A 22,982-nucleotide genomic window follows, 5' to 3' on the forward strand; every position below is an offset into this window, starting at 1 on the left:
AGAACCAGTGGATGGGGACACCGCCACTGTCACCCATCTGATGCGCCTTTTTAACCAGGCAGTGATTTTTCCTAAGAGCAGGCACCGTGCCAAAGCACTGCACTCACTGTCCCTACCTTCCAAGCAGAGTTCTCACCGTCCAGCTTCTTAAATGAGGCCAAGGCTGATGTGAGCCCCCCACATAAACTGGAGACTCTCTAAGGACTTGCCAGGCCCAAGGCCATCCCGCGACCACACCTGGGGGTAGAGACACAACCTCCGGTGTCCCGCATCCTAGATGCAGGATGGTAACCTCCAGATGTTCCAGAGCAGAGGCCGGAGCTGACCTGCGCGTGTACTTCCACCTGGGTGGGAGTAGAACACGGCTGGGTCTTGTGGGGCAGGCTCGCTCCCCAAGGGGACTGATGACCATCTCCAGACACGAACTCAGCAGAGAGGCCCCACAGTCCCAAATACTGATGTGATGGTAAAAATGGCTCAGAGAAGGATGAGCTGTTCCTCATGAACCAGGCATTTAAGACTCCCCCCAAAAGAGAGAGATGGAGGGTGGGCCCCTGTTGATAGTTATGTTTTAAACAAGGGAGTCAAGGACGCAAAGCTCAAAGGGAAAACTGCTTCCTCCTGGGCTTCTTTGGATCAGACTCCAGCTAAGTAGAAGGGAAACCCCGGGGGAAGGGGGGCTGCACCCACTGGAGAGCTAACAGCTGGCTTGCTGGGGGCTGGGGCACGGCATGGTCATTCCTTGTCAGCCGTGGGTATTAGCGCCGGGTGTTCACATACCTCACGATGGGGCCGAAAGTCTGTCTTTATCTAGACAGTCTAACCGCCCTCTCCGAGTACAGTCCCCAACTGACGATGGTTCTTTGACTTATAATTTTTCAACTTTACGATGATGCAAAAGTGATACAGATTCAGCAGAAACTGTCCTTTGGATTTTGAATTCTGGTCTTTTCCGGGGTTAGTACACGTGGTGTGATCCTCTGGTGATGCTGGGCAGAGGGTGAGCTGCAGCTCTCCATCAGCCACGTGATCAGAGTCAGAACAGGCAACACCTACAGTGTGTCTTTGCTGTTGGACGGTTCTGCCCAGCTGCGAGCTCACGCGAGTGTGCCGCGCATGCTTACGGTGGGCTTGGCTCAGCTCGAACGCTCGGTAAGTCAGGCAGGCATATCACAAGCATTTTTGACTTAGAATCTCAACTTGGAATAGGTTTATCAGGATGTAACCCCACTGTCAGTTGAGGAGCATCTGTAATCATATTAATACTAAGAAATGAAACACAAGAAACACAGAGTATTCAGCAAAAGCATGTATTAAACTATGTACTGGAAACTGGTTAAAAATTAAGGCACTCCAAACTTTATAGTTTCTTGAGGTTGGAATTTTTGGTTGCTTTTAGCATTGTCAGAGAAAAGCATGTGAACTGGGATGCCTTTCAGATGCCCTTCGGAGGGCTGTCTCCTGAGAGGATTAAACACACTGTATTCACTGTATCAGCACAACAACCTATAGCAAGGGCCTTTACATACACACTAGCTACTTATTAATACAAAGCTTGTTACAAAGTTACAAGTCGGTTACAAAGTTTCCCTATGAATAAAGAGCAGAGTGTCCAAGTTGTTAGGCTACGTTAAAACACTAAGGAATGTCCTGAAATACTTTAAATTGCAGTTAAATGCCCAAGGAGTGGAGAAATAAGACTGGACTTTGTTCAGGTTAGTTTCTTGGTTTTGTGGAATTACTCCCAGCACCGGCTCCGCGGGTAAAGGCTGTCGTGCGGTTTTGATCATTCTGATCTGCATGTGAGCTTTATTTGGAGCTAAGAGCAGCAGGAGTGTGGATACTGAACGCACGGCTTCTTTTATGTGCCTGCTGGCCTACTTTTCCAAAGTGAAATGTTTTTCTAAGTCAAAGCTGGTACCGGGGAATGTGTCAGATTAAGAAATGCTGCTCCCACTGTTCCTTCCTTGTCTGCTGCTGTCCCTGACATGCACTCAGTCTATTACTGAGGCCCAGTCTCTTGATCTGAAAGAAATGAAACCACCACATATGGTGCCACAGGGCACCTGGAGGCCACCAATGCCCTAATGAAAGCCGCCTCTAAAGAAGTCCCAAGACACACCTGAGCCAAAGGAGCAAGGCTCAGAGCCAGGGTTGTCTTAGAAGCAGGACAATCACCAGTGTCTGTGTGGCATGTGGAGATTTCCTCAGCTGGCCCTGGATGCCCCACTTCCCAGTGCACAGAGCCTTGCAGAGGGGCTGCCCAGGGCATGGTGCCTTCTTCAGGGCTGGCACACAGCCCAGCAGCAGGGAGAGACCCAGGAGAGCGCCTGCTGTTACTGGGGCCAGAAACAATGAGTTACAGGGCCAGTTACAGGGCAGTTACCAGCACTCTCGTGCTCCATGCTGGTGTGTGATAGACAGTACCATCTATTGCCTTAGAGAAGCTGTTTCAAAACTTCATTTATAATTCATGTTTTCACTGGATAATAACCTTCATGTTCCAGTAAAGATACAAATTAAATCATATAATATGTGGTCTGAATATTAACAGTGAAGTTTTTGGTGAAATCTTGTAGGTGGGGAAATAAAATCTAGAAATTATTATTTTTTAAAATTTTAAATAAGCTTATTCCTCAATGCTCTTCATGGCAACTACAGTCAGGAAGTAGGGCCACTGACACTGCATCCTGGATGCGGAAAGCCACCAGAACTGACACTGGGGAGAAAGTGTGACAGGGACTTGAGATCTGCCCCTGTGGCTTAGGGGGAAATGATGTGAGACTGGTCCATCCAGCAGGAGGATGGCTGGAGTTAGTGTCATGGCTATCAGTTTGCAATCAGGTCACAAACCGAGAAGTGGAATGTGCATGATTCCTCCTCAAATTAACAACAAAACAAAAGCAACCTTCCCCCACCCCCACAGACTCAATATCACAAGTAACTAAATACAGAAACAGAACAGGGTACAGAAGCTCAGGGGATAAGAACAGGACTGCCTCAGGGCAGCTGTGTCCTGCTCACTTCGTCAAGGTGAGGAGGCAGGATGGGCGGCCAGGTCTGCAGACTGCTCTCCCTAGGAGCGCCTTTGGGACTGCTTGACAGGGCAGAAGTGTGTTCTAGTTGTTTTCAAATCTAGCATATGGGTTTTCCTCTTTAAACAAACCTGAAAAAAAAAAGGACTTGGTTACAAATGCACCCGGTCAACAAGAAACAAAATTCAAGAAAGCAATAAAATTAAGCTTTATATGAGGCCAACAGGGAAACAGGATCCTAAGCAGGTTCAAATACTACGCTAAACCTTTCCCAAAAGTCCAAGTACAATGACTTTAACATCGAAATAAAATGCACCAAACCCAATTATTTCAAGAAAAACAGATCTCAAGAAATAAAGACTTATTTGCTGATTCTCTCAAAGATAAGTTAAGAAATTTACAGCCAGAAAAAAAAAAAAGGTTGAATAAATAGGGAAAAAACTTGAACAGAAGAAAAAAAAGGAGTTTAAAGCTAGTATTTCTTCTCACTGTGGTTGGCTAATATCATACACAAAACTAATGAACAAAAAGCACCTTCCTTTAAATGTCCTTATAAATGTGGATTAACTTTTAAAATTAAGACTATAAAAATAAAGCCACCACCAATTTAACTGTCAAGCATTAGGACATACCTGCAGTAAAATGTGTTATTTAACCTTAAAAATAAATCTACAGTGCTAAACACCAGACTAGGAATTTTCTCTCTCTCAGCAGGGACCTGTATCATACACCGAAATTATCTGGAGCCATTGAAACTCAGCTGCTTACTGCAGGGTTGCTCACGGTGGGGTGGGAAAGAGACACGAGGGGAAAGGAAGGGGATGCAACAACGGTGCTCGAGTGGCAGGAGGATGGGAGCCTCAGGCCCTGGGGGAAAGTGCATGGATTCCATCGATAAAGAACTACCATACGTCAAAGGCCAAGTACAAGCAGTTGCAGGACGTGTTCAAAAAAGGAAACCGCTCCCAGCTCTATTTCTAGTCAGAAGGAAAACTGTTGTGTGATATGGAAATCAAATGCCTTCTAACACCCAGGCCAGGGTTTGGCCTGTACTGCTCGCTCTGTGTGCTGATTGAACCGAGAGCACTCATGTGCCACTTCCCCTCACCACCGGGAACCCTGAGACTTACTCCAGGTAGGAGGCTTTCCAAAGTCCAGGACATTCAATGGGCTTCACATAAACCGGCACACAAGTTAATTTTATCAGTACAGTTAAAGGCCAAACGAAAACGATAGAAACCAAGGACATCAGTGCACTGCTACAAGGAGCAGAGCTTCCACTAAGCCCTGAGACCTGAGCCCTGGCCCCAGGCCCTGCCGCACACCATTGCGCTCGGCACACACCTTGTCTTTTATTTACATTAATGCTAACCAGATGTCCAAAGCTCCTTTTGAGGCTCCTGACTTTTGTGGAAAACCAAGCAGCCCCCAGCCACAGGAGCCGACACTGCCACTCAGTGGGCACGGGCAGGCACCCAGGTAGAGGCACCAAGGGAGAGTGGGCAACGTGCGGAGGCCACCGGACAAGGGAATTGCTCCCACACAGGAGCCCACCACCACCTGCGCTGGAACAAGGCCCAACACTGGGGTCCATGCTGTGGGCAGGAAGAATGTGGCAGCCAGGTGGCAGAGAGAGATTGGTGGCTCTGACCTCACAGAACACACAAGAAAAGGCTCATGCCTGGAACTAACACTTGGAGACCACCAGGGCCAACCCCAGGCTGAGGCCAAGCCGGGTACACAGCACACGCTTGTGTCCTGCAGCCTGCAGACCATGAGAAGGGCATCCAGCCAGTAGGCCGCTGAGCCAGTGCGCACAGCTGAGCACCAGCAGCCCGTCAGGGAACCGAGCCTTCAGGATTTACTGTGAGTAGGATCCTAAAATACCACTAAACAGAGTATTTCCTTATACACACTGAGGACTTCAAAGTAAGTGCCTCAGTCGGATAAGATTCTGAAATGTTCCTGGTCAGATTTAGGATTCAGCACAGCTGTCTGGTCCACGAAACAGGATCCCCAGGTCACAAGGTCAAGGGAGGCACAGTGGCTCGAGGCTAGAGGCCATGGTGTCATCAGTTAGGCCTGGCCTCAGGATAGGCCAAGCAAGTCCACTTCTATCATTTCCAAAAGATTGTTGAGCAATTACCAACCAAGAGCATTAGTACTCATGCTATCCATGAACGTGAACCAACCAAACACTAAAAAAATAGTCTCTCACACACCCCAATCCCTCCAAACAAAAAACAAAACAAAACCAGGACAAGACAAAATATCCAGGAACCAGGGAAAGGATAAAGGCCTCAGTTTTGGCTGATTCCTTAAAGAGGGAATGCAGCTCAACACCCAGAAGCTGGAATGAACCCAGGGTGGAGAGAAGCACGGAGGAGACCAGGCTCAACCCCCGCAGATATTCAAGGCAAACAAGATGACAGAGCAGGAAAGGGGCCACAGCAGACTACTGTGATGGCCTGCACTTCATAAGCCAAAAAGCATTTCTGGAAAAGTTTGGTTGAAATCAAAATATTCCAAAGCTGCCCTGGTCAGTAAGGCTCTGTTGGTTCGGCGTCATCCTGTGCACTGAAAGATTGCTGGTTCAGTTCCCCGTCTGGGCACATGACCAGGTTGCTGGCTCAATCTCCGGGAGGGGATGTGCAGGAGGGAGTCGACCTATGTTTCACTCTCACATGAATGTTTCTCTCTCTCTCCCCCTTCCTCTCTCTAGAAAATTCAATTAAAAAAAAATCTTTAAAAGAAAAAATTCCAAGACTCCATCTCTTAAGACATTACGAAGAATTAGTTAACAGCACCACTTGTAATAACCATCTCCCAGTAGAGACATCTTTCTATTCCCATAATGAACCCAAAGCCCAAACCCTACACTTAGGCCTCGTGCGACATCAATAATGAAAAGGATGGCTTGGCATCAATCTCTCACCAACCGAAACAGATTCAGTTGATTCTTACCATATTTTTTTCTGATTTCATCATGCCTTGACTTCATCTCTGCTCTCCTAAAAAACAAAGAAACCTCATTTAGCATCAAAATACAACATAATTTTAAAAGAAGCACCTTCCATTACCCTCAGCAGAGAAGCAGTGGCTCGTTCTAATTTCCTGGAATGAGCAGGTGGGGATGAGCTTGGCCATCAGGTCACACTCCCACTGGGACAGGCAGGGTGACGTTGAGCAAAGCCTTCCGAGCTGCTCCAATATCATGTCATTCAACAAATGCAATTCAAATGTCCAATACTGTTCTTTTAGAAATTGTTTTCTCATATAAAGAAAACTTAGTGATCAGTAAAACCTTTATGTTAGGTTCTAAAGTGGCTAGGAACACACAAATGCTAGTTTATTTGGGACACGTGACTTCAGGTGATGATACGGAAACCTGTCGAGCCTTAAGCCTCACAGGCTGCCATCCTGACAAGTCTGCATATCCCCAAGCCACAACGTGTCCTTAATCATGTAGGGACAGTGACCAAGGGCTGTTCTGTGGCTGCATCACACACACACACACACCCCCCAAAATGCTTTGTAACCGGGAAAAGTGCTGTTTATCAGCACTGCTGGCACAAGACCCAATTTAGCCACAGGTGAACAAGTGACCAATCAAATGCTTTCCTCCCTCTGAGCCTTGGTCTGCTCATAAATGACGACTGAACAATCTGCCTCCATAGGCTTCTGCCCCTGCAGCATTGCGACCCCTCCACCATGACATCAGAAGCAGGAGTGTTCTGTCACCAGCTACCTCGAGCTGCAGCCCTGATATCACTGACTGGAGGAAACAGACAAGGAAGCAGCAGGCCTGTGACAAGAAGGGTCGTGGCCCCTGGCGAGGCCCCCATATATAGCTTCTCACTCTTTATACCACAACCTAGAAAAACCCACAGACACTCACGTGTTCATAGTTTTTAAAAATGGAGAAGACTCATGACGTGTGCATGTCACTTCCCGATCTGAGTCCCTTGAAGGGAACTTCTCCCAGTGGGAATGAGCCTGTGGCCTCACCTTTCTTCCTGCCGTATTCTCCTCTCTTCTTGCTCCCTCATGGCCTTCTCCTCACTCTTGTCTGGCTTCCGGCTCTTCTTCTTCCTGCAGCAGCAGTAGCAGCAGCACATGGCGACTGCCAGGAGGAGGAGGCCCCCAACCACCGACATGGTGATAATCAACGCCTCGAAGTTCACTGCAAGTGAGGGGTGAGTCAGAGCTGCCGGGCACGGAACCCGTCCGGGAGCAACGCCCCCCGGGCGGGGAGCTGTGTAGTGAGGCCTTTCTTAGGACATGGCTGCCCCACCTAACAATTTCCCCATGACCCACATGGGCCCCGGCCTCCAGGTCCACCAGACACTGAAAAGATGTTTCAAGAACAAGGAAGGTTAACAAGACCAGGAAGAGAATATTCAGCCGTGTATTTGGACTTTCCTAAAACAAAATGTAAGCCTGATGCCGCTTATTTGATAATTTACGTCAAAGTCAAGAGCAATCCATTTGTTCTGCATAGGAACTCACTTCTGACCACCGCAAGCAGACAGGACAGGGCTCTTCCCCCAAGGGCTTGAAAACAGCCGCCCATCGGCATCAACTGAGTGCACTACGTCCTGTGCAACCTAACTTCTGAGACAAAGGCAAACCCAAGACAAACTTCACTTTCTTTTCAGCTTCTCTTAAAGATTTATAGTTAAAACCAGTCACTGTTTTTCTAATACTTCTCTTGTGAGTATATTTTTTAATCATCCAGTTAAAGCAGCCACTGAAGCCCTGGCAGGTGTGGCTCAGTTTGCGGGGCACCATTCCGTGCACTGAAAGCTGCAGGCTCGATTCCCAGTGGGGGGCGCGCAGGAGGCAGCCAATCTCGGTTTCTCTCTCTCTCTCTTCCTCCTTCCTCTCTCTAAAAAAATTAATGGAAATGAGGTTAAAATGCCCACCACAGGAAGCTGAAGGTCTCCAGTCTCACTGGGTTGTGGTCAGGGTGGGGCTGGGAAGGTGAGGGTTCTGTCTTGGGGACCGGGAGGCAAGTGCGGGGCTCTGTGCCTGTGTGGACCGAGTCACATTCGGATTGGCTGCCACCAGAATAGCGCTCACTTGTGGCTTCCTCAATCACTTTACAATCAGGAATAGGTGTGACATCTGATCACATCCCTCTGAGCTACAAATCATGTTTTTTCCTTCTCTGACCTGCTCTAGAAGCACTAGAGTTGCTAGTACTAATATAGTTAGAAAACAGACCTTCACTAGCAAATGGTGTTTTTGACTTGAGAACTCGATAATAATTAACTTTAAAAACCACTGAGATCCTTAGATAACTGGCTCTAAACTATATCTACCCCCAAAACAGCTCTCCTGATTAGCAGCTAAAACCAGTCGTGAAATAAAAACAGAAATCGTAGTAAGAGGAAGCAAAGCTATGGGCTCCTTTCCCTGTCAACAGCACGGCAAATCTACGACATTCTACTAAAGAAGGCGGGATGACTGGAATGACCCAACGAGGGAGTGACGCCTTGCTTCCTCCGGACAAAGGTTCAGAATGGCAAAGCCCTCACTCTCCTCCAAGCAAACACACACAGGGCGCCCCAAACATGTACGTGCTTTAACAGCTGGTAACGTGCTGAATTCTCACTCCTTTTCAGTTTAATTGACTTGAAATAATGGGGGAAGCCAGACTAAGCTTTGAACAAAGAAAAATTATCCTAAACTGCGACTAGACTTTTTTATGGGGACACACAAAAGATAAAGTTTACGGTACAATACCAGCCTCGGTTGACGCGTTGAGGGTGCACAAATACCGAGTGAAATGATTCTTGATGTTTGTGACTCCATTACTTCGCGTTATCAGCAGGGCCTGGACCAGAACGGTCATCAATTTGGAAACAGGCATTGACAAAAAAAGTACTCATTTCTGTAGATTCTTTCAAATTTTGAAAATGAACTGTATGTTAATAAACACTGACTTTTATAATCAAAGTGTGTATACATTTTTGGGGACACCTTATATTTTTAAGATCATTACAATTAAGACCCCAAAACATTTTTGCCTAAACTGGGTAAAAGGATTCTAAATTTTAAGAAAAAGCACCGTGGTGGCCCTGGCCGGGTGGCTCAGTTAGTTGGAGCATCGGCCCGTACGCCAAAAGGTGGCAGGTTTGACTCCTGGTCAGGGTACATGTCTGGGTTGTGGGTTTAATCCCCAGTCCAGGCCCATGTGGGAGGCAGCCGATGGATGTTTCTCTCTCTCCAAAATCAATAAACGTATCCTCTGGTGAGGTGCGGCGGGGTGGTGGTTGCGGGAAGCACCTGTGGTATAAGGCCTGACATTAGTGTTAAGTGTGCCCTGACATCTGGTGAAACCAGGAGGGCCTTGAGTGGCCAACAAGTTCCCCATCCCATCTCCTCCCACAGGTAAGGCCCCAGCCAAATAACCCTGCTTGTCCTTACTGTGGGAACCAGGTGCAGTTCCTGCTTATTCCCAAGTGGCAGGTGTCATTTCCCTGTCATCCCTTGGAATTGCTCAACCAATCAATTACGTCTTCTCTCAGCCCCAGGCACCACGCCCTCTTGTTCCAGCAAAACCTCCTCCCACAGCCCGCAGCTCATTCCCGTATCCCCTCTCCCAGGGCTGTGACCAAGGTTGATGAATAAACTGCTGTGGAACTCATCTGTAAGCTCTTGGGAGGGACTTTCATTTCACAAGAGAATTATCAAAGCTGCCCACCACCTGGAAAGGAGCTCAACACATCATCAGCCTTCAGGGAACTGCACATTAAAACCACACAGTGAGATGCCACTCACATCCGCCAGATGGCACTACTGCGAGGATGACTTGAGTGGTCATGCTGGCAGGAACTGGACCTGGAAGCCCAGCGCTGCTTGGAGGAGCATGAGCTGGTGCACCACTCTGGGGAAACGCTAGCAGACCTACTAAGGCTGAGCACAGTGCATGCGGTAAGGCAGCAATTCCAAGCCTGCGTATTACCCTGTGGCGGGAGCTGCCACCCATTCAACACAAGATTGTCCACAGTAGCTGGAAACAGCCCAAATGGCCTTCAGCAGCAGAATAGAGGGACACCTGTGAACACTGCCCAAAGCGAGAGACAAACTGGCACCATAACACACAAGGAAGGGCCTCAGACACACAAACTACTGAATGAAGTCAGATAAGGCAGTTCAGAATTTCCTGTATGTGAAGGGCAGGGACAGGCCGCACTAACCTGTGCCGATGGCAGGTCAGTCCAGCAGCTATCCACGGGGTCCTGAGAGTAACAGCTGTGAGTGCAGGAAATGGGCTGTATATTTTGCTGAGGGGGGAATCACCTATGTACCATGTAAATGTTTACCGAACAGACGTATACGTGTGTTTATGTTGTAGACTACAGCCTACAGAGAGAGAATTAACATGTGTGTACCCCGTTAGAAGTTAAGCTTCAACTTAAACAGGTCATGCCCAACACACCAGGGTCCCCTAGTCCAGGAGTGGTCTCTGTGGAACAGTGAGCAAGGACAGGTTCCATGAAGGCGGCCAACAAGACGGAAGCAGAGGGCAGGGGCGAGCGAAGCCTTTCTGGTAGGAGGAGAGCAGAGAGGACGGGCAGCCATGAGTATGACAAGGGTACGCTGGCCACCGTGCCCACGCGCATGCGCACACACACTCCTGGATTTCCTGGGGTCTCAACAACACAAGTATTTCCAATGGAGGTGGATGGATTCTAAGATGGAAATCAATTAGAAGACACACAGGAAATAAGCTGCTGACACACAAAGTGAGGCAGCAAAGTCCCCTCAGGAGGAAACAACTCCTTTAGCAGCCTAAGAAGGTGACTCAGTTGGTCGACTGCATCCAGTGCACCAAGTCGCCAGTTCGATTCCTGGTCAGGGCACATGCCCAGGTTTTGGGTTTGATCCCCCGTGGGGCCCGTACTAGAGGCAACCGACAGACATTTCTCTCTCCCTTCCTCTCTTGCTAAAATGAATTTTTAAAAAAATAATAAAAGAAGGCCATGATCTCTGTATGACCTCAAACCTGAAGCCATAAAAGAAAGGACTAATAAACCCAACTACATAAAAATGAGTTTCGTGTAGCAACACACACCACGACCTAATTTAAAAGCAAGCTAGAGCCCTGGACGGTGTGGCTCAGCTGGCTGTAGCACCGTCTCGTGCATCAGAAGGTCGTGGGTTTGATTCCCGGTCGGGGCACGTGCCTGGGCTTTGGATTCAATCCCCAGTCAGGGCGCGTACAGGAGTCAGCAGAACCATGTGCCTCTCTCACACTGATGCTCCCCTCACCCCTCCCTTTCTAAAAAATACATAAGTACATAAACAAGTAAATAAGCAAACTAGAAAACAATCTGATTCTCACACAGGACTAATATCCAATAAAAAAAAAACCTACAACAACCACACGCAAAGGGACACACGAGAAAAGGTGGGGACATGCCCACGCTGAGCAGGGATTCCTTACTTGGGAAGTTGGAGCCGCTACAGGAACTGCAGGTGTCAAGGCAGCCCACGAACACCACCAAGACACAAGGTAGTGAGCCATTCAAAAAGTAGCTTTCAATTCACCCGCCTACCCCCACCCAAGGGTGTGGAGACCCTGCCAAGCCAAGGCATGGCCTGAAGGTGGGCCTCCAGAACCCCAAGGACCCTCCAGTTGCTTTGAGACACCACAAGCTGTCACTGGCTTCCCGATTTCCCGCTGGGAGCATCAAAGAACTAATGGGTGTATGTTTGCTGGCAGCTTATGTTAATGAGCACAACCAGATTTTTCAAAACCTGTACTGATTTTGTAAGAAGCCAATTTTGAAAATGACCACTTACCCCAGCAAACGCCCCAGCGTGCAGAGCTCAGCTTACAAAGAGAAGCAGGCGGTAAGATTTTTGACACTGGATAGTCCATGCACGTCTTATCAGTGTTGCACCAAAGACACTGAGAGAGATAAACATCAGATGTTAGAAATTCAACGTAAACGCCAACGAACCAGCCGGACATCTTGAAGATAGTGCAACTGAGGCTCAAAGGCACCTACTGGAACCTCAGATGTTCCAGGGACCCTAACAGTGCTGGGGAGAGGTGGTCTGGGGGAAGGGACAGTGCCTTCACCCTTCACCCCAGTGTGCAGGAGGGCCTGGAGCTGGCACTGCAGCCACTGGCAACAAAGGAAGTGCAGCTCAGGCTGCAGAGAGTGCCTGTGCAGGTCAGGACTTGGCTTGTTATTTTAGATCTTGAAGGTAATAGTTTTATGGCATTTTTTTTCGAGATTTTTTTTTTTTTTAAATATATCTTTATCAGTTTTAGAGAGAGGAAGGGAGAGGGAGAGAAAGTTGAAAAAATATCAATGATGAGAGAGTTGTCACTGATAGGCTGCCTGCTGCACACCCGACTGGGGATCGAGCCCACAACCTGGGCATGTGCCCCGACCGGGAATCAAATAGTAATCTCCTGGATCCTAGGTCAACGCTCAACCGCTGAGCCGAGCTGACTTTGAGATTTTAATAGGATAGAAAATCATGGTATTTTTTTTGTCCCAGGTTAGGATGAAAGTCTACCACAAAAAATATTAAAACAAAGCATGGGCTAACCCAGGCGTCTTTACATAACACCCACTTTAGTGTGTTGTGTTTAAAATGGTTGAGCACAGTTAATGAACAGCAGGAAAAACCCCTTTTTATTTTGGCTGTTTGAGAATATCTTGCATTTTAGTGGTTTTGTTCTGGCTTAAAAATTTTTGGTAAATCTTCCATTTTCAAACAGCTTAAGTTTTAAATGTCTAATTTCCCAGTTTAATTGGCAGAGGCAAGGTCTAGCATCCACAGGTGTGTGGGGGACCCAAGACACAGCCATGTTTTTTCCCCCCACACCATTGCTTTTCAGAGAGAGAGAAATAGAGAGAGAGAGAGAAACATCGATGTGAGAGAGACACATGATTGGTTGCCTCCCACACTGGCCGTGATCAGGGCCGGGGATCAAGCCTGCAACAGAGGTACGTGCCCTTGGCTGGAATCAAACTTGGGACCCTCCCTTCTGCAGGCTGACGCTTTAACCACTGAACCAAACTGCCTAGGGCCACAGCCATGTTTTTGTAAAAACACAGCCCACATTTTGAAGTGGAAATCGTCTGATATATCTTTCCTGGCCTGCCCCGTGCCATTCAACCCCACTGCCAGGGAGAGAGAGAAACAAAGGCTTTGTAGTTCCAACACACGCAGACACCTGGCTAGAAGGGGGAGGCAGCCTCTCCAGAGCCCCAGGCCAAGGCCCCACAAAGGTGGTTTTCTCTCCTAGCCACCCCTCCCCATCAGCTTCTCTCAGGTTCTCAGTGCTCACCACACAGTATTGCAGTGACACAGAGCCAGACACTCACAGGCTGCTGGATCAGGTGCTGTCCGGAAGTCAATGCCTCAGGAGTGGCAATAGGACCCTAATAAAGCAGTGCTATTCCCACAAGTCCAGTGATGAGCCGGATATGGTGGGACGTTTCCCCAGCATCACATGTGACTCTCTACTTCTCCCCAATGGCTGGCTGCAAACACCTACGTGTTAGATCCCAGGATGGCCCCTCTGGAGGTGACCCCCATGAGCCTTGGGCCTGCACTCCAGAGCAGCTACCCTCTTGCTTAAGGTCACACAGGGGCTTATAAGAACTACAGACACTGGAACATCCCGAATGTGAGGCTCACTTTGTGACTAGTGAGCTATGGACAGTCTGACCCCACTGGACAAGAGCCCCCTAAGTCCCTCACTGATCTGACACCTGTCTCTCTCCTGGCTCTTGCTTCTCTTCTCCATTCCTGTGTGAAGAGCTGAGAGAGAAGCACCTCCCTGACCCTGCTGAAGGCCCGGGAAACAGAGCTAGGACTCTGGCTAGAGGTCTGGAGACGGCCCATGTACGTGACCCCAGCACTGAGCACAGTGGTGGATGAAAAGGGCTCTGGGCCCTCCCGCCATGTCTCCACGGCCCATCTGCAAGATGGAGTCATAACCCCTGTCCCCAACAGGCCTCCAAGGTCTAACGACACCAACACGAGGCCCTAGTCACAGTTGTTGATTACAAGTAAATATGACCCCTCAGCCCACAACTCGACCCATCTGTTCTTCTGTCCCCGGAGCCCCCACCCTGAGCAATGTTGCTCACCGTCTACTGCCACCTCCGGGAGGTCTGAGGTTTCCCCACCAGCCCACACAGGCTCCCAACCACAGGCCTGGCGTACACCTTTTATAACCCCACACCTGTTTCAGGAGTTAAATATGCCCATTAGTGATGCTCAGGTGGTATCTGTAGCCATCACGGGACGATCGCTTGAGATACCTGAGAAAGGCTAAAATATTTAATAACTGTCATGACAATACCCCACATCCCCAACAGCAAAACCCTTAACCCACACCAGGGACCCCCCGTTGGAGAAAGTGGGCTGCTTTCAGTCACGTGCTGGCCCACATGCTACTTACAGAGACATTTTTCAGGCATTCTTGGCAGGTCCTGTTTGTGTTCTCGGAACAAGCTGTGGGGGGAAAAAACAACAACAAATCACTGAGAATCATGCGTATCAGTCAGGAAGGCAGGCAGGGTGCTAGTGAGTGATGCTCAGGGTCCTTTCCGGCCACCAAGCCTCCAGGGACAGAGTGGTTACCGAGCCCCGCTGAACCAAGAGGTACACGAAAGCAGCACACGATTGTACCCACGGGGGTCTTCCGGGAAACACGACTCAGCATACCCTCAGGAGAACCACGGGGTCAGGTACCACGGACCACTAGCCAGCTGGGGCCACCAGCTCAGCCGTAGACACTCTCTGTGGAAACAAAGGCCACAGCAATGCCAGGCCCACATGACTAAAGCCAGGGTTTCGGGCCTGGCCAGCCCCCAGCCCCTCAGATGAGGACATGCTCTGGGCATACGGGAGAAGCTGGCTGTAATGAGCAGCAGCACCTGGGACTCTCCCAGCACTGCTGCTTCAGGGAGGGGTAAACCCCACACTGAGAACGTGTATATGAAGGAAACATTTCCCATACGCTATCAGGCAGCTATTACCTACCCCAGCCTATCCCTTAAAACACCCGCTTTGAAAAGAGCTCTGCACAAACTCATTAATCACCAGGAATCGCTACTTAAAGTCATGATAAGATTCCCCTCCACACCCACCAGAATGGCTAAAATTAAAAAGACTGATAATAATATACATGGGCAAGGCTACAGAGCAAATGGGGACTCGCGTACAGTTTTGCTGAACGTAGATCTGGCACTTCCTCACAAAACAAACATATGTGCCTGCCTTGTGACTCAGCAATTCCATGCTTGGGTATTGTACCCAGGAAAAGTTGGAGCAAATGTCCACAGGAAGACTTGTATAGGAGTGTTCATTGCAACTTTTTAATACGCCAAAAGCTGAAAACAGCCAAGATGTTCATGTATGCTATATACATAAAACGTGGATGGATCTGTAAACAATCATCTAAACGGAGCAGTTGAAAATGGAGCCGGAGCTGCCATGCCAGACGAACCGTCTCGCATGTTTTCCCTCCCAAATCTTTGGAATGTCAGAAAAGGACAAAATAAGCTTTGGACTGCGCCTGAGCAACCTTGTGTCTCAAAAAACTATTTGTAAAGATGACAAGAATGCAGGTACTATGAGTACTGGACTGAAAGTTAAAAACTGCTTAGAATTAACGTCACTATATTATGTTATCTGCACCAATAACGATGCCTTCCTCCTACTGATGTAACTGTTCCCCTTCCCCTCCTCATCAATACCCAATGCTTCTGTCTCCTGTAGGGAACACGACTTGGGCTTCTGCCTAAATTAGCACATCCAGAATAACTACTCTTACTGACCTCAGATAAATGCTTGCTGCCTCTCACTTTGAAAGGCCTTTTATTTTCAGGTTAGCAGATCTCATAGCTCATCCAACTGTATACTTACGTTCCTGCATTTCACTGTTACCTAAAGTTTATCTCAAGAAAAGAAATGCTAAACTGTAATGACACAGTGAAGTACTGGGGGGAGGGGCACGAAGCCTGCACCTTCCTTCAAGATGCCTTCAGCACAGGATAGGGGGGCCCAGGACGGAGGCGGCACAGACAACCTGCTGGATAAGCGTGGCCAGGTGTCCCAGTGCGCATGAGGCTGCTCTTGCAGCTCCGCTGCACGAAGAGTTTCATAATAAAATGCAGGGGAAGAGAGCTTAGCTTCAGGTTACAATTTTTATTCACCGTACTTGCTAAGTGGGACTTCCTCTAAAACAGTTGATTCCTCTATTTAATAGTGTAGTTTTTCTACATTCCATTCCTTTACATAAAATACTATTTTATTTCAAGTGAAATCAAAATTCTTTTCGCGTATTATTCTGCAGCAATTATTACTAAATAGTACTCTTTTCAGCGTCTCTAATGGTGTGCTACTGGGCTTATGTTGAAGCTGATTGTTAAACTACTTTAAGTACTCAGAACAACAGATTTGATTTAGGCCTGGGAAGGTGAAGAAAACGGAAGACCCCCATTTGCCTCCATTTCTCAAAGTACTGCTAAGAGAGGCAGGGTGACAGTGGCATTTTGTAAGAACAGCGTATGTTAAATCAAGTATTCAAGTATCATTATCACTGGTAATTGTCCAGATTTTGGTCATTATATTCGTGTTATGTAAAAGAATGTCCTCGTTCTCAGGAGACACAATCGAGAATTCAGGGGTAAAGGGCCGCATCACAACTTACTCTCAAATGTTTGGTTAAACTACCAAGCAGAAAGGGAGAGGGCGTGGCCATCGCTGTGGGCACAGAAGGGATTCAGAATTCATTGTTCTAGGTATTTCAGCTTCTCCGTGGCTCTGAGACTTTCTAAATACAGTTAGGCAGGGGAAAGAGGTAAGCGGGGGAAATGGGGGACATCTGTAATACTGTCAACAATAAAAATATACTTAAAAAAATAAGAGGAGTTAGTTAAGGGACAACCCCCCCCAAAAAAAAGTGTTGGGCAGAGGCAGTATGGTGGGAACCTGTGAACCACCTAACACACCCACTCTCACATCTTCTTTGAAAACTTCTGCAAGGACACACTTCCTCCTCATCAATCTTAACAGAGCGGAAACAGGGAGCAGGGGTAGTGCGGTACAGGAATTTTTTCATGGGGATTTCCATTTTTAAAGTCTTTGTGAACTGGTCTTGGGTGAACTAGAAGAACTATGCTCCAAAGCACACACTATAAACTGTGTCCACCCCAGGGCCTCTGATTAGGGGCCAGCATGACTCAACAAAGAAGCACGGGAGGTGGAGGCCAAGGAAGCTGCCCAGCCCTTCTCCAGCAACATCGCAGCAGGGAACAGGGCAGGTTTTCAACACAGGCAGAAACATCAGCGTTACACAAGCTCAGAGCTGGGAAGTGGGAAAGGTCACTCTCTTCTCCCTCGAAAACACCTCATCCTCTCTCATAGTAAGAAAGGACAATATATTAACCACTTGCTACTGCTTCAAAGATGGGGAGTTTTCCTTCTGTGAGGGGTCACTCACTGTATCTCATCCCATCACGGGATACAGAAAACCAGGTGCTCAAAGCCAGAGAAAGAAAAAAGAAAGGGCCCTGCTTCTCAAGTCTACTGCTGAATGTGAATGTCCTGCCTGACTTCTGAAATTAGGGCTGAAAACCTTCAACTCAGGTTCTATTTATTAACTATTAGGGAACCTTAACTCTCACTCACTTTGGAAATTAAAAGACAAAAAAAAGTTATTCTGTAGGATACACTAACCCATGACCCACTTTCCAGTTCTCAGATGAGTCAACTGATTAAGTACAAAAGACATACAGTAGTGTGTGCAAAGAGATGTTCTTTAAAAATAAGGAAACAAATAAGTAAATTATTTATAGTGTGTACGTCACACAATAGGCCAAAGGGCTATAGCTGAACACGCCCCTTGTTCGGCATTGTGCCCATACTGCACATGACAGAGCCCGCAGTGTCCATTTCCTGTGAGAAATGAGGGTAGAAAATCCACTTAGACAAAAAAGCCCTGGTCAAGTTCTTATCCCTGTAGAAGAGTAAAGACTGTAGTACATAAGACCACGGACCACATGTACACATGGGAACACCTGCGCCCTCAGCTGAAAAAGCCTGTTCTTGGTAGGCAGTGGGAAGGAGGGCTGCAGACCTCTGCAAATTCAGCTGCCACTATCAGGAGCAGCCGCGTGGCTCCAAGTAGCTCCTTTGGAACCCTGTTTAGGACACCAGCCTGAGGTCCTTTGAGGTGTTGTCTCTCCCTGAGATGTACAGATAAAACTCTAGGATGGAGTCTAACCCTACTCATAACACAAGTGGGTCCAAAGCACAGGAAGGTTTCTTCAATGTAATGAAACTGTTCTCGGATCTTCAATGCCTGGTGGGTTTCTCACAGCTCCCTCCCACAGAGCACACAAGGAGAGAGTAGAAATTGTTGGTTTGGGATGAGTGTGATGTATGCATAGAATTCACACGCCTGGGAAAGTTAATCTTATGTATCACTTTGGGCTAACGATTGCCCAGAGGGCTAGTAAAACCCTACTTTGGGGTGTTGTCTATGAGAGTGTTTCAGAAGAGATTAGCATCTGAATCAGTAGACTGGAGAAAGCAGATGCCCTCCTGCCCCCATCCAGTCTGTCGAGGGGCCCAAAAGAACTAATAAGCAGACGAGTGTAAATCTGCTCTCTTCTAGCTTGAGCTGGGACTTCTATCTTCTCTTGCCCTGGGATATCAGTGCCCCTTGTTCCTGGGCCTCCAGACTGGGCTGCAATGTACACTACTAGCTCCCCAGCTCTCAGGCCCTCTGATCTGGACTGGAGCTACACTACCCGCCTCCCTGGGCCTCCAGCCTGGAGAGGGCAGATACTGGGACTTCTCAGCCTCCATAATCATGTGAACCAATCCCTCCTAACAACTTTTGCTACCTCTGCTTCACTGGAGAACACCAACTAACACCCCTACAAGGAAGACACAATGTTTTAAATAGTGTACTCACATTTCTACTGCAGGACAAGCAGTAGAAACCTCATACTAAGTAAATACTGTGGGAAGGGGGGACCTCAGTGCTGTTACAGTGCCCCCTCTCCAATTAAAAGATGAATGCAGACCTTGCCAAGGGGACCTGGGCAGCGAACCCCATAACACCATGACACCACTCCTCCCATCTGAAGGTGTTGCTGATGAGAGAAACAACAGTTCACCCACCACCAAGCCAGGACTTAGGGCATATCTAGGAGTCAAAGAATGGGATTACTATGAGCTAAAGCAGATGAGAACGGCTTCCAACTGGACTGACAGTAAGTGCACATGGGCTAGAACCGAGCTGCTTTTTACCCAAAACACCGACAGCTCTAGTTTAATTCCTGAACACTTCAGGGTATTTCCTGACCGCACCCTCAGCCACCGAGAGATTCTCGTGCCATCACAGATTCTTTGGGCAGACACCCACTCCGTTTGCTAAAAAGTACTCATCCCGTTTCTGCTGAGAACTCAACTGAGGCCAAAAGTTCCCTCCACCGTGTGCAGCCGGAGCGCTCCGTGAACGAGCGGCGCAGACACGCCCAGAATTGCGCGTGGAAGGAGGCTGAAGAAACTGCCTGAATATACAGAGGAGAGGCGTCTGCTGTGCAGGACGGGTTGCTGAGAAAACCACTGGCCCCGGGCGGGCCGGGTCACTTCTACTTGTAAAGGTCTTGAAAGCAGAGAGAAGAAGCCGGCCCCGGCCCCTTTCCCACCACCAGGGGCCTCACGGGCACCGTGCCCACGGCGGCCAGCCTGACTTTCCTGACACAGGTCGGCATCCAGGCCCCGCCCACGCCCCCCCTTCCCCACGGGCCCGGCTGCCCCCTCGCCGCCCTCCCGAGGCGCCCCCAGCGGCAGGCCGCCCCGCCTCGCCTCGCCCCCCGGAGGCCCTCAGGTCCTGAGCTTCCCCCCAACACCCCCCGAACTGAGGGCTGGTTTCCCGGCAGCCTCCCCGGAGACTCCGCTCCCCCAGCAGAAGGGAACTCGGGTCACCGCCTGGTGGCCGCGCCCGGCACCGCGGGGGCTGGAACTGGCGCAGGAACCGGCGAGGAGGGCCCGGCGCAGCCCTGGGGCCGGGCGGGAGCCGCCGGGCTCGGAGCGGGGGCGCTGCGGCCCCGGCTTTCCCTCCCCCGCCCCCGGCCCCCGCGACGCCGGCTCAGCCCGGCCGACCCTCGAGGGCCTGGCCCCGGGACACCCGCCGCGACCGACTGGCTGCGCGGCCCGGGCGGGTTCTTCGGGTGCAGCGACGCAACCCCGCCTCCGAGCCGAGCCCCGGGAGCGCGGCCGAGGGCGGGGGCGGGGGTCGCGGGAGGCTAAGCGAGCGGACGGCGCGCAGGCCGGGGCGCCCCTGCGGGCTCCCGGGACCCCCGCGGACCGGGACCACCTCGCACAGCCCCGCGGGGCCGCCGCAGCGGCTGAAGCGGGACGAAGGGCGACCCGCCCCCTGCAGGGGCCCCAGCTGCGGCTACGACCCCGGGCCCGACGCCCGGGTGGCCCCTCTCTGTCGCCCCCGCAGACCGCGGCCCCGCGCGGCTCGGACCCCACGACCCAGCGCGCCCTCTCCCCACGGGCCCCGCCGGGCCCCGCGCCCCCGCCCCGCCCGCCTCAGGGCCCGAGCCCCCGCCGCCGCGCTCACCCGTTCCGGGCGAAGCCTGCCCCGCGGCCGCCGGGAGGAGCAGCAGGAGCAGCGCGGCGCCGCCGAGGGGCAGCCCCCAGCGCCCGGTCGGCCCGCAAGCCCCGCCGGACCCCATGGCGCTGCGGCGCAGCCGGTCGGCGGGTCCGTCGTCAGCCTCGCAGCCTCGACCCGGAAGACCTGCGCCGGAAGTGGGCGGGGCGGGCGCTTCAACGAGTGCGCAGCCGCGGGCCCCAGCGCGCCCCGCCCCTCGCCCGGAGGCCCACCCTCTGCGACCGCGCTCCCCGCCTCCCTGCGTGCCGCCGGCGGGGCCCAGTGCGCCTGCGCAGCTGAGGGCGGCGGCTGCTAAGGGCGCCCCCTGGTGGGTCTGCGCGCCCGCGCGGCGGAGAGGCGGGGTCCGTGCGCTTCCATTCGCCTGCGCGGCCGCGCGCGGTGCTCGAGGAGCTGGGGTGCGCTTGGCCTTGACCCTGAAAGGGGAACGCGCCCTGGAAGGTGGCCCTAGGGACGCACTGCGCCGCGGCCCCTCCCAGCGTGGTCACGCGGGCACTCAGAGCAGTTCCTAGGCCGGATTCCCACCTGGAAGAAGGACACCCCCAATCCTCCGTGCGCCCTGGGGAACCCCGGTGCCCTGACATCCTCACTCGCGGGCCCTTCACCGACGATCCCCGCCCCCCAAGGCCTGCAGAGCCCTGCCCAGGCTCCCTGACCCCTGGCCAGTCATCCACACGCCACCATCCCCCCCCAGGCCCCCCACGAAGGGACAGGCTCCGTGTTAAACCGGCAGCGGGACGGCCCGCGCGGCCCTGGCCCCTTCTCGGGGCTCAGAGCGCGGCCCTGGACAGAGGGTTGTGGGTTCGACCCCGGCCAAGGGCAGGTGTACCTGGCTGCAGAGCTCCAGAGGCAGCTAGTGGGTGACCTTTCTCTCTCTCCCCTCCCCCCTCCCTCCCTCCCACTTTTCAAAAATCAGTGGGAAAATAGGCTTAAAAATAATGTCCCAGGGTGAACTGACCACAGACCCCTAACCCATGGCCGAGGTGGGCAGACAGTTACTGCCCAGGCATGTAACTTTTATTTATTTATTTTTTTATTTATTTTGCGAGTACATTTATTAAAGCTGGGGACAGTGAGACAAAGGGTAAGCTTCGGGTAGAAGCAGTAGGAGAGAGCCTCGGCTGGCCGCGTTATCAGAAACAAGCCTGCCGCTGGGCTGTGTATATGCACTGAGAAGTAAAAGTCAGAGAAAAGGGGGCCTTGGAGTCAGGGCCAGTCTCACCGGGACCTTTAGCGTTTAGGAGAGAAAAGCAAAGATGCGCACCTGGGAGGGAAGAAAGGCATGGGTGTGCTCCAGAGAGCACTCACCGAACTTTTTAAAAAAAAAGTTTTATTAGAGGGAGAGGAAAGGAGAGAGAGAGAGAAATATCCATGCAATGGGGGGACCAACCCCACACCTAACCACACTGGCCAGGGCCCGCCTAACTTCTTTAATCAAAGGTTATCTTTGCCTTAAGCAAGCCCTGTTTTTTGTCCTTGTGCATCCAGGTTAACTGCTGAAATGCCAGAGTAATCCTTTTTTCAGCCCCCTCAGATGCGAAGCACCCCCAAGGACGCATGTGATATGGTAAACCATCCTATAATCCAACCATAGCCGAGCCTGTCCTCGGAGAGCTCAGCGTGGCCAAACCCTGCAAGGCCAGTCTGGGCCCTGGGCCCCTCGCTTGGAGAGTCTGAGGGATGCCTTGGGCCTAATACATGACAATTACATGAAATTCACACTCTAGTGTCCACAAATAAAGTTTTATTAGAATACAGGCACACCTATTTGTTCACATATTGCCTATAACTGCAGTCAAACTATGAGGAGAGACGTGGCATTTCAACAGAGACCATAAGCCATTTGCTCCCTGGCTGTTCCAGAAGAAGCTTGCTGACCTCTGACCTAGGATCTTGAATCCCCTTTATAATTTTTGCATGGCTGTTTAAGAACTTCGGAAAGGTCTGTTTCGCTAAAGACCACCTTTTCCATGCTAATTAGCTATTCATTAGAAAGGCTGGGGAAGCCAGAAGAGTGGGCTGCAGAGACTGCATAGGAGCCCCCGACTGAGAGACTTAGTGACTCAGTCACCCAGATCCCCCCGGAAAGTGAGAGTTGGAGGATTGCAGGTGGACGGGCGAAGGTGCAGTCTTCTTTCCATCTTCTCTGCTTCTGGCCTGGCAGAGAAAAGGTACAAGCACCAGGGTGGAGCTAGAGAAAGGGTATTTGAGGCCTTGTGTGCGCGTGTGCCACCTTTCACGTGGCACTACCACCTGACGTATGCTGG

At 50.6% G+C, this 22,982-nt stretch overlaps 1 protein-coding gene across 1 annotated transcript; it reads right to left on the reverse strand.

Moving 5' to 3' along the window:
* Nucleotides 1-1,296: 1,296 nt before the first annotated feature.
* On the reverse strand, nucleotides 1,297-20,797 carry PTTG1IP (PTTG1 interacting protein). Its single transcript, XM_087818459.1, has 6 exons — nucleotides 20,668-20,797; nucleotides 14,479-14,531; nucleotides 11,850-11,958; nucleotides 7,044-7,218; nucleotides 6,000-6,046; nucleotides 1,297-3,166 (listed from the first exon to the last, which is right to left on the reverse strand). The coding sequence occupies exons 1-6, from the start codon at nucleotides 20,780-20,782 to the stop codon at nucleotides 3,120-3,122; spliced, it is 546 nt and encodes a 181-aa protein (XP_087674585.1). The 5' UTR covers nucleotides 20,783-20,797; the 3' UTR covers nucleotides 1,297-3,119.
* Nucleotides 20,798-22,982: the final 2,185 nt, after the last annotated feature.

The sequence above is a fragment of the Miniopterus natalensis genome, chromosome 6 (genome assembly GCF_054644295.1).
Source record: "Miniopterus natalensis isolate mMinNat1 chromosome 6, mMinNat1.hap1, whole genome shotgun sequence".
In the NCBI taxonomy this organism is placed as follows: domain Eukaryota; kingdom Metazoa; phylum Chordata; class Mammalia; order Chiroptera; family Miniopteridae; genus Miniopterus; species Miniopterus natalensis.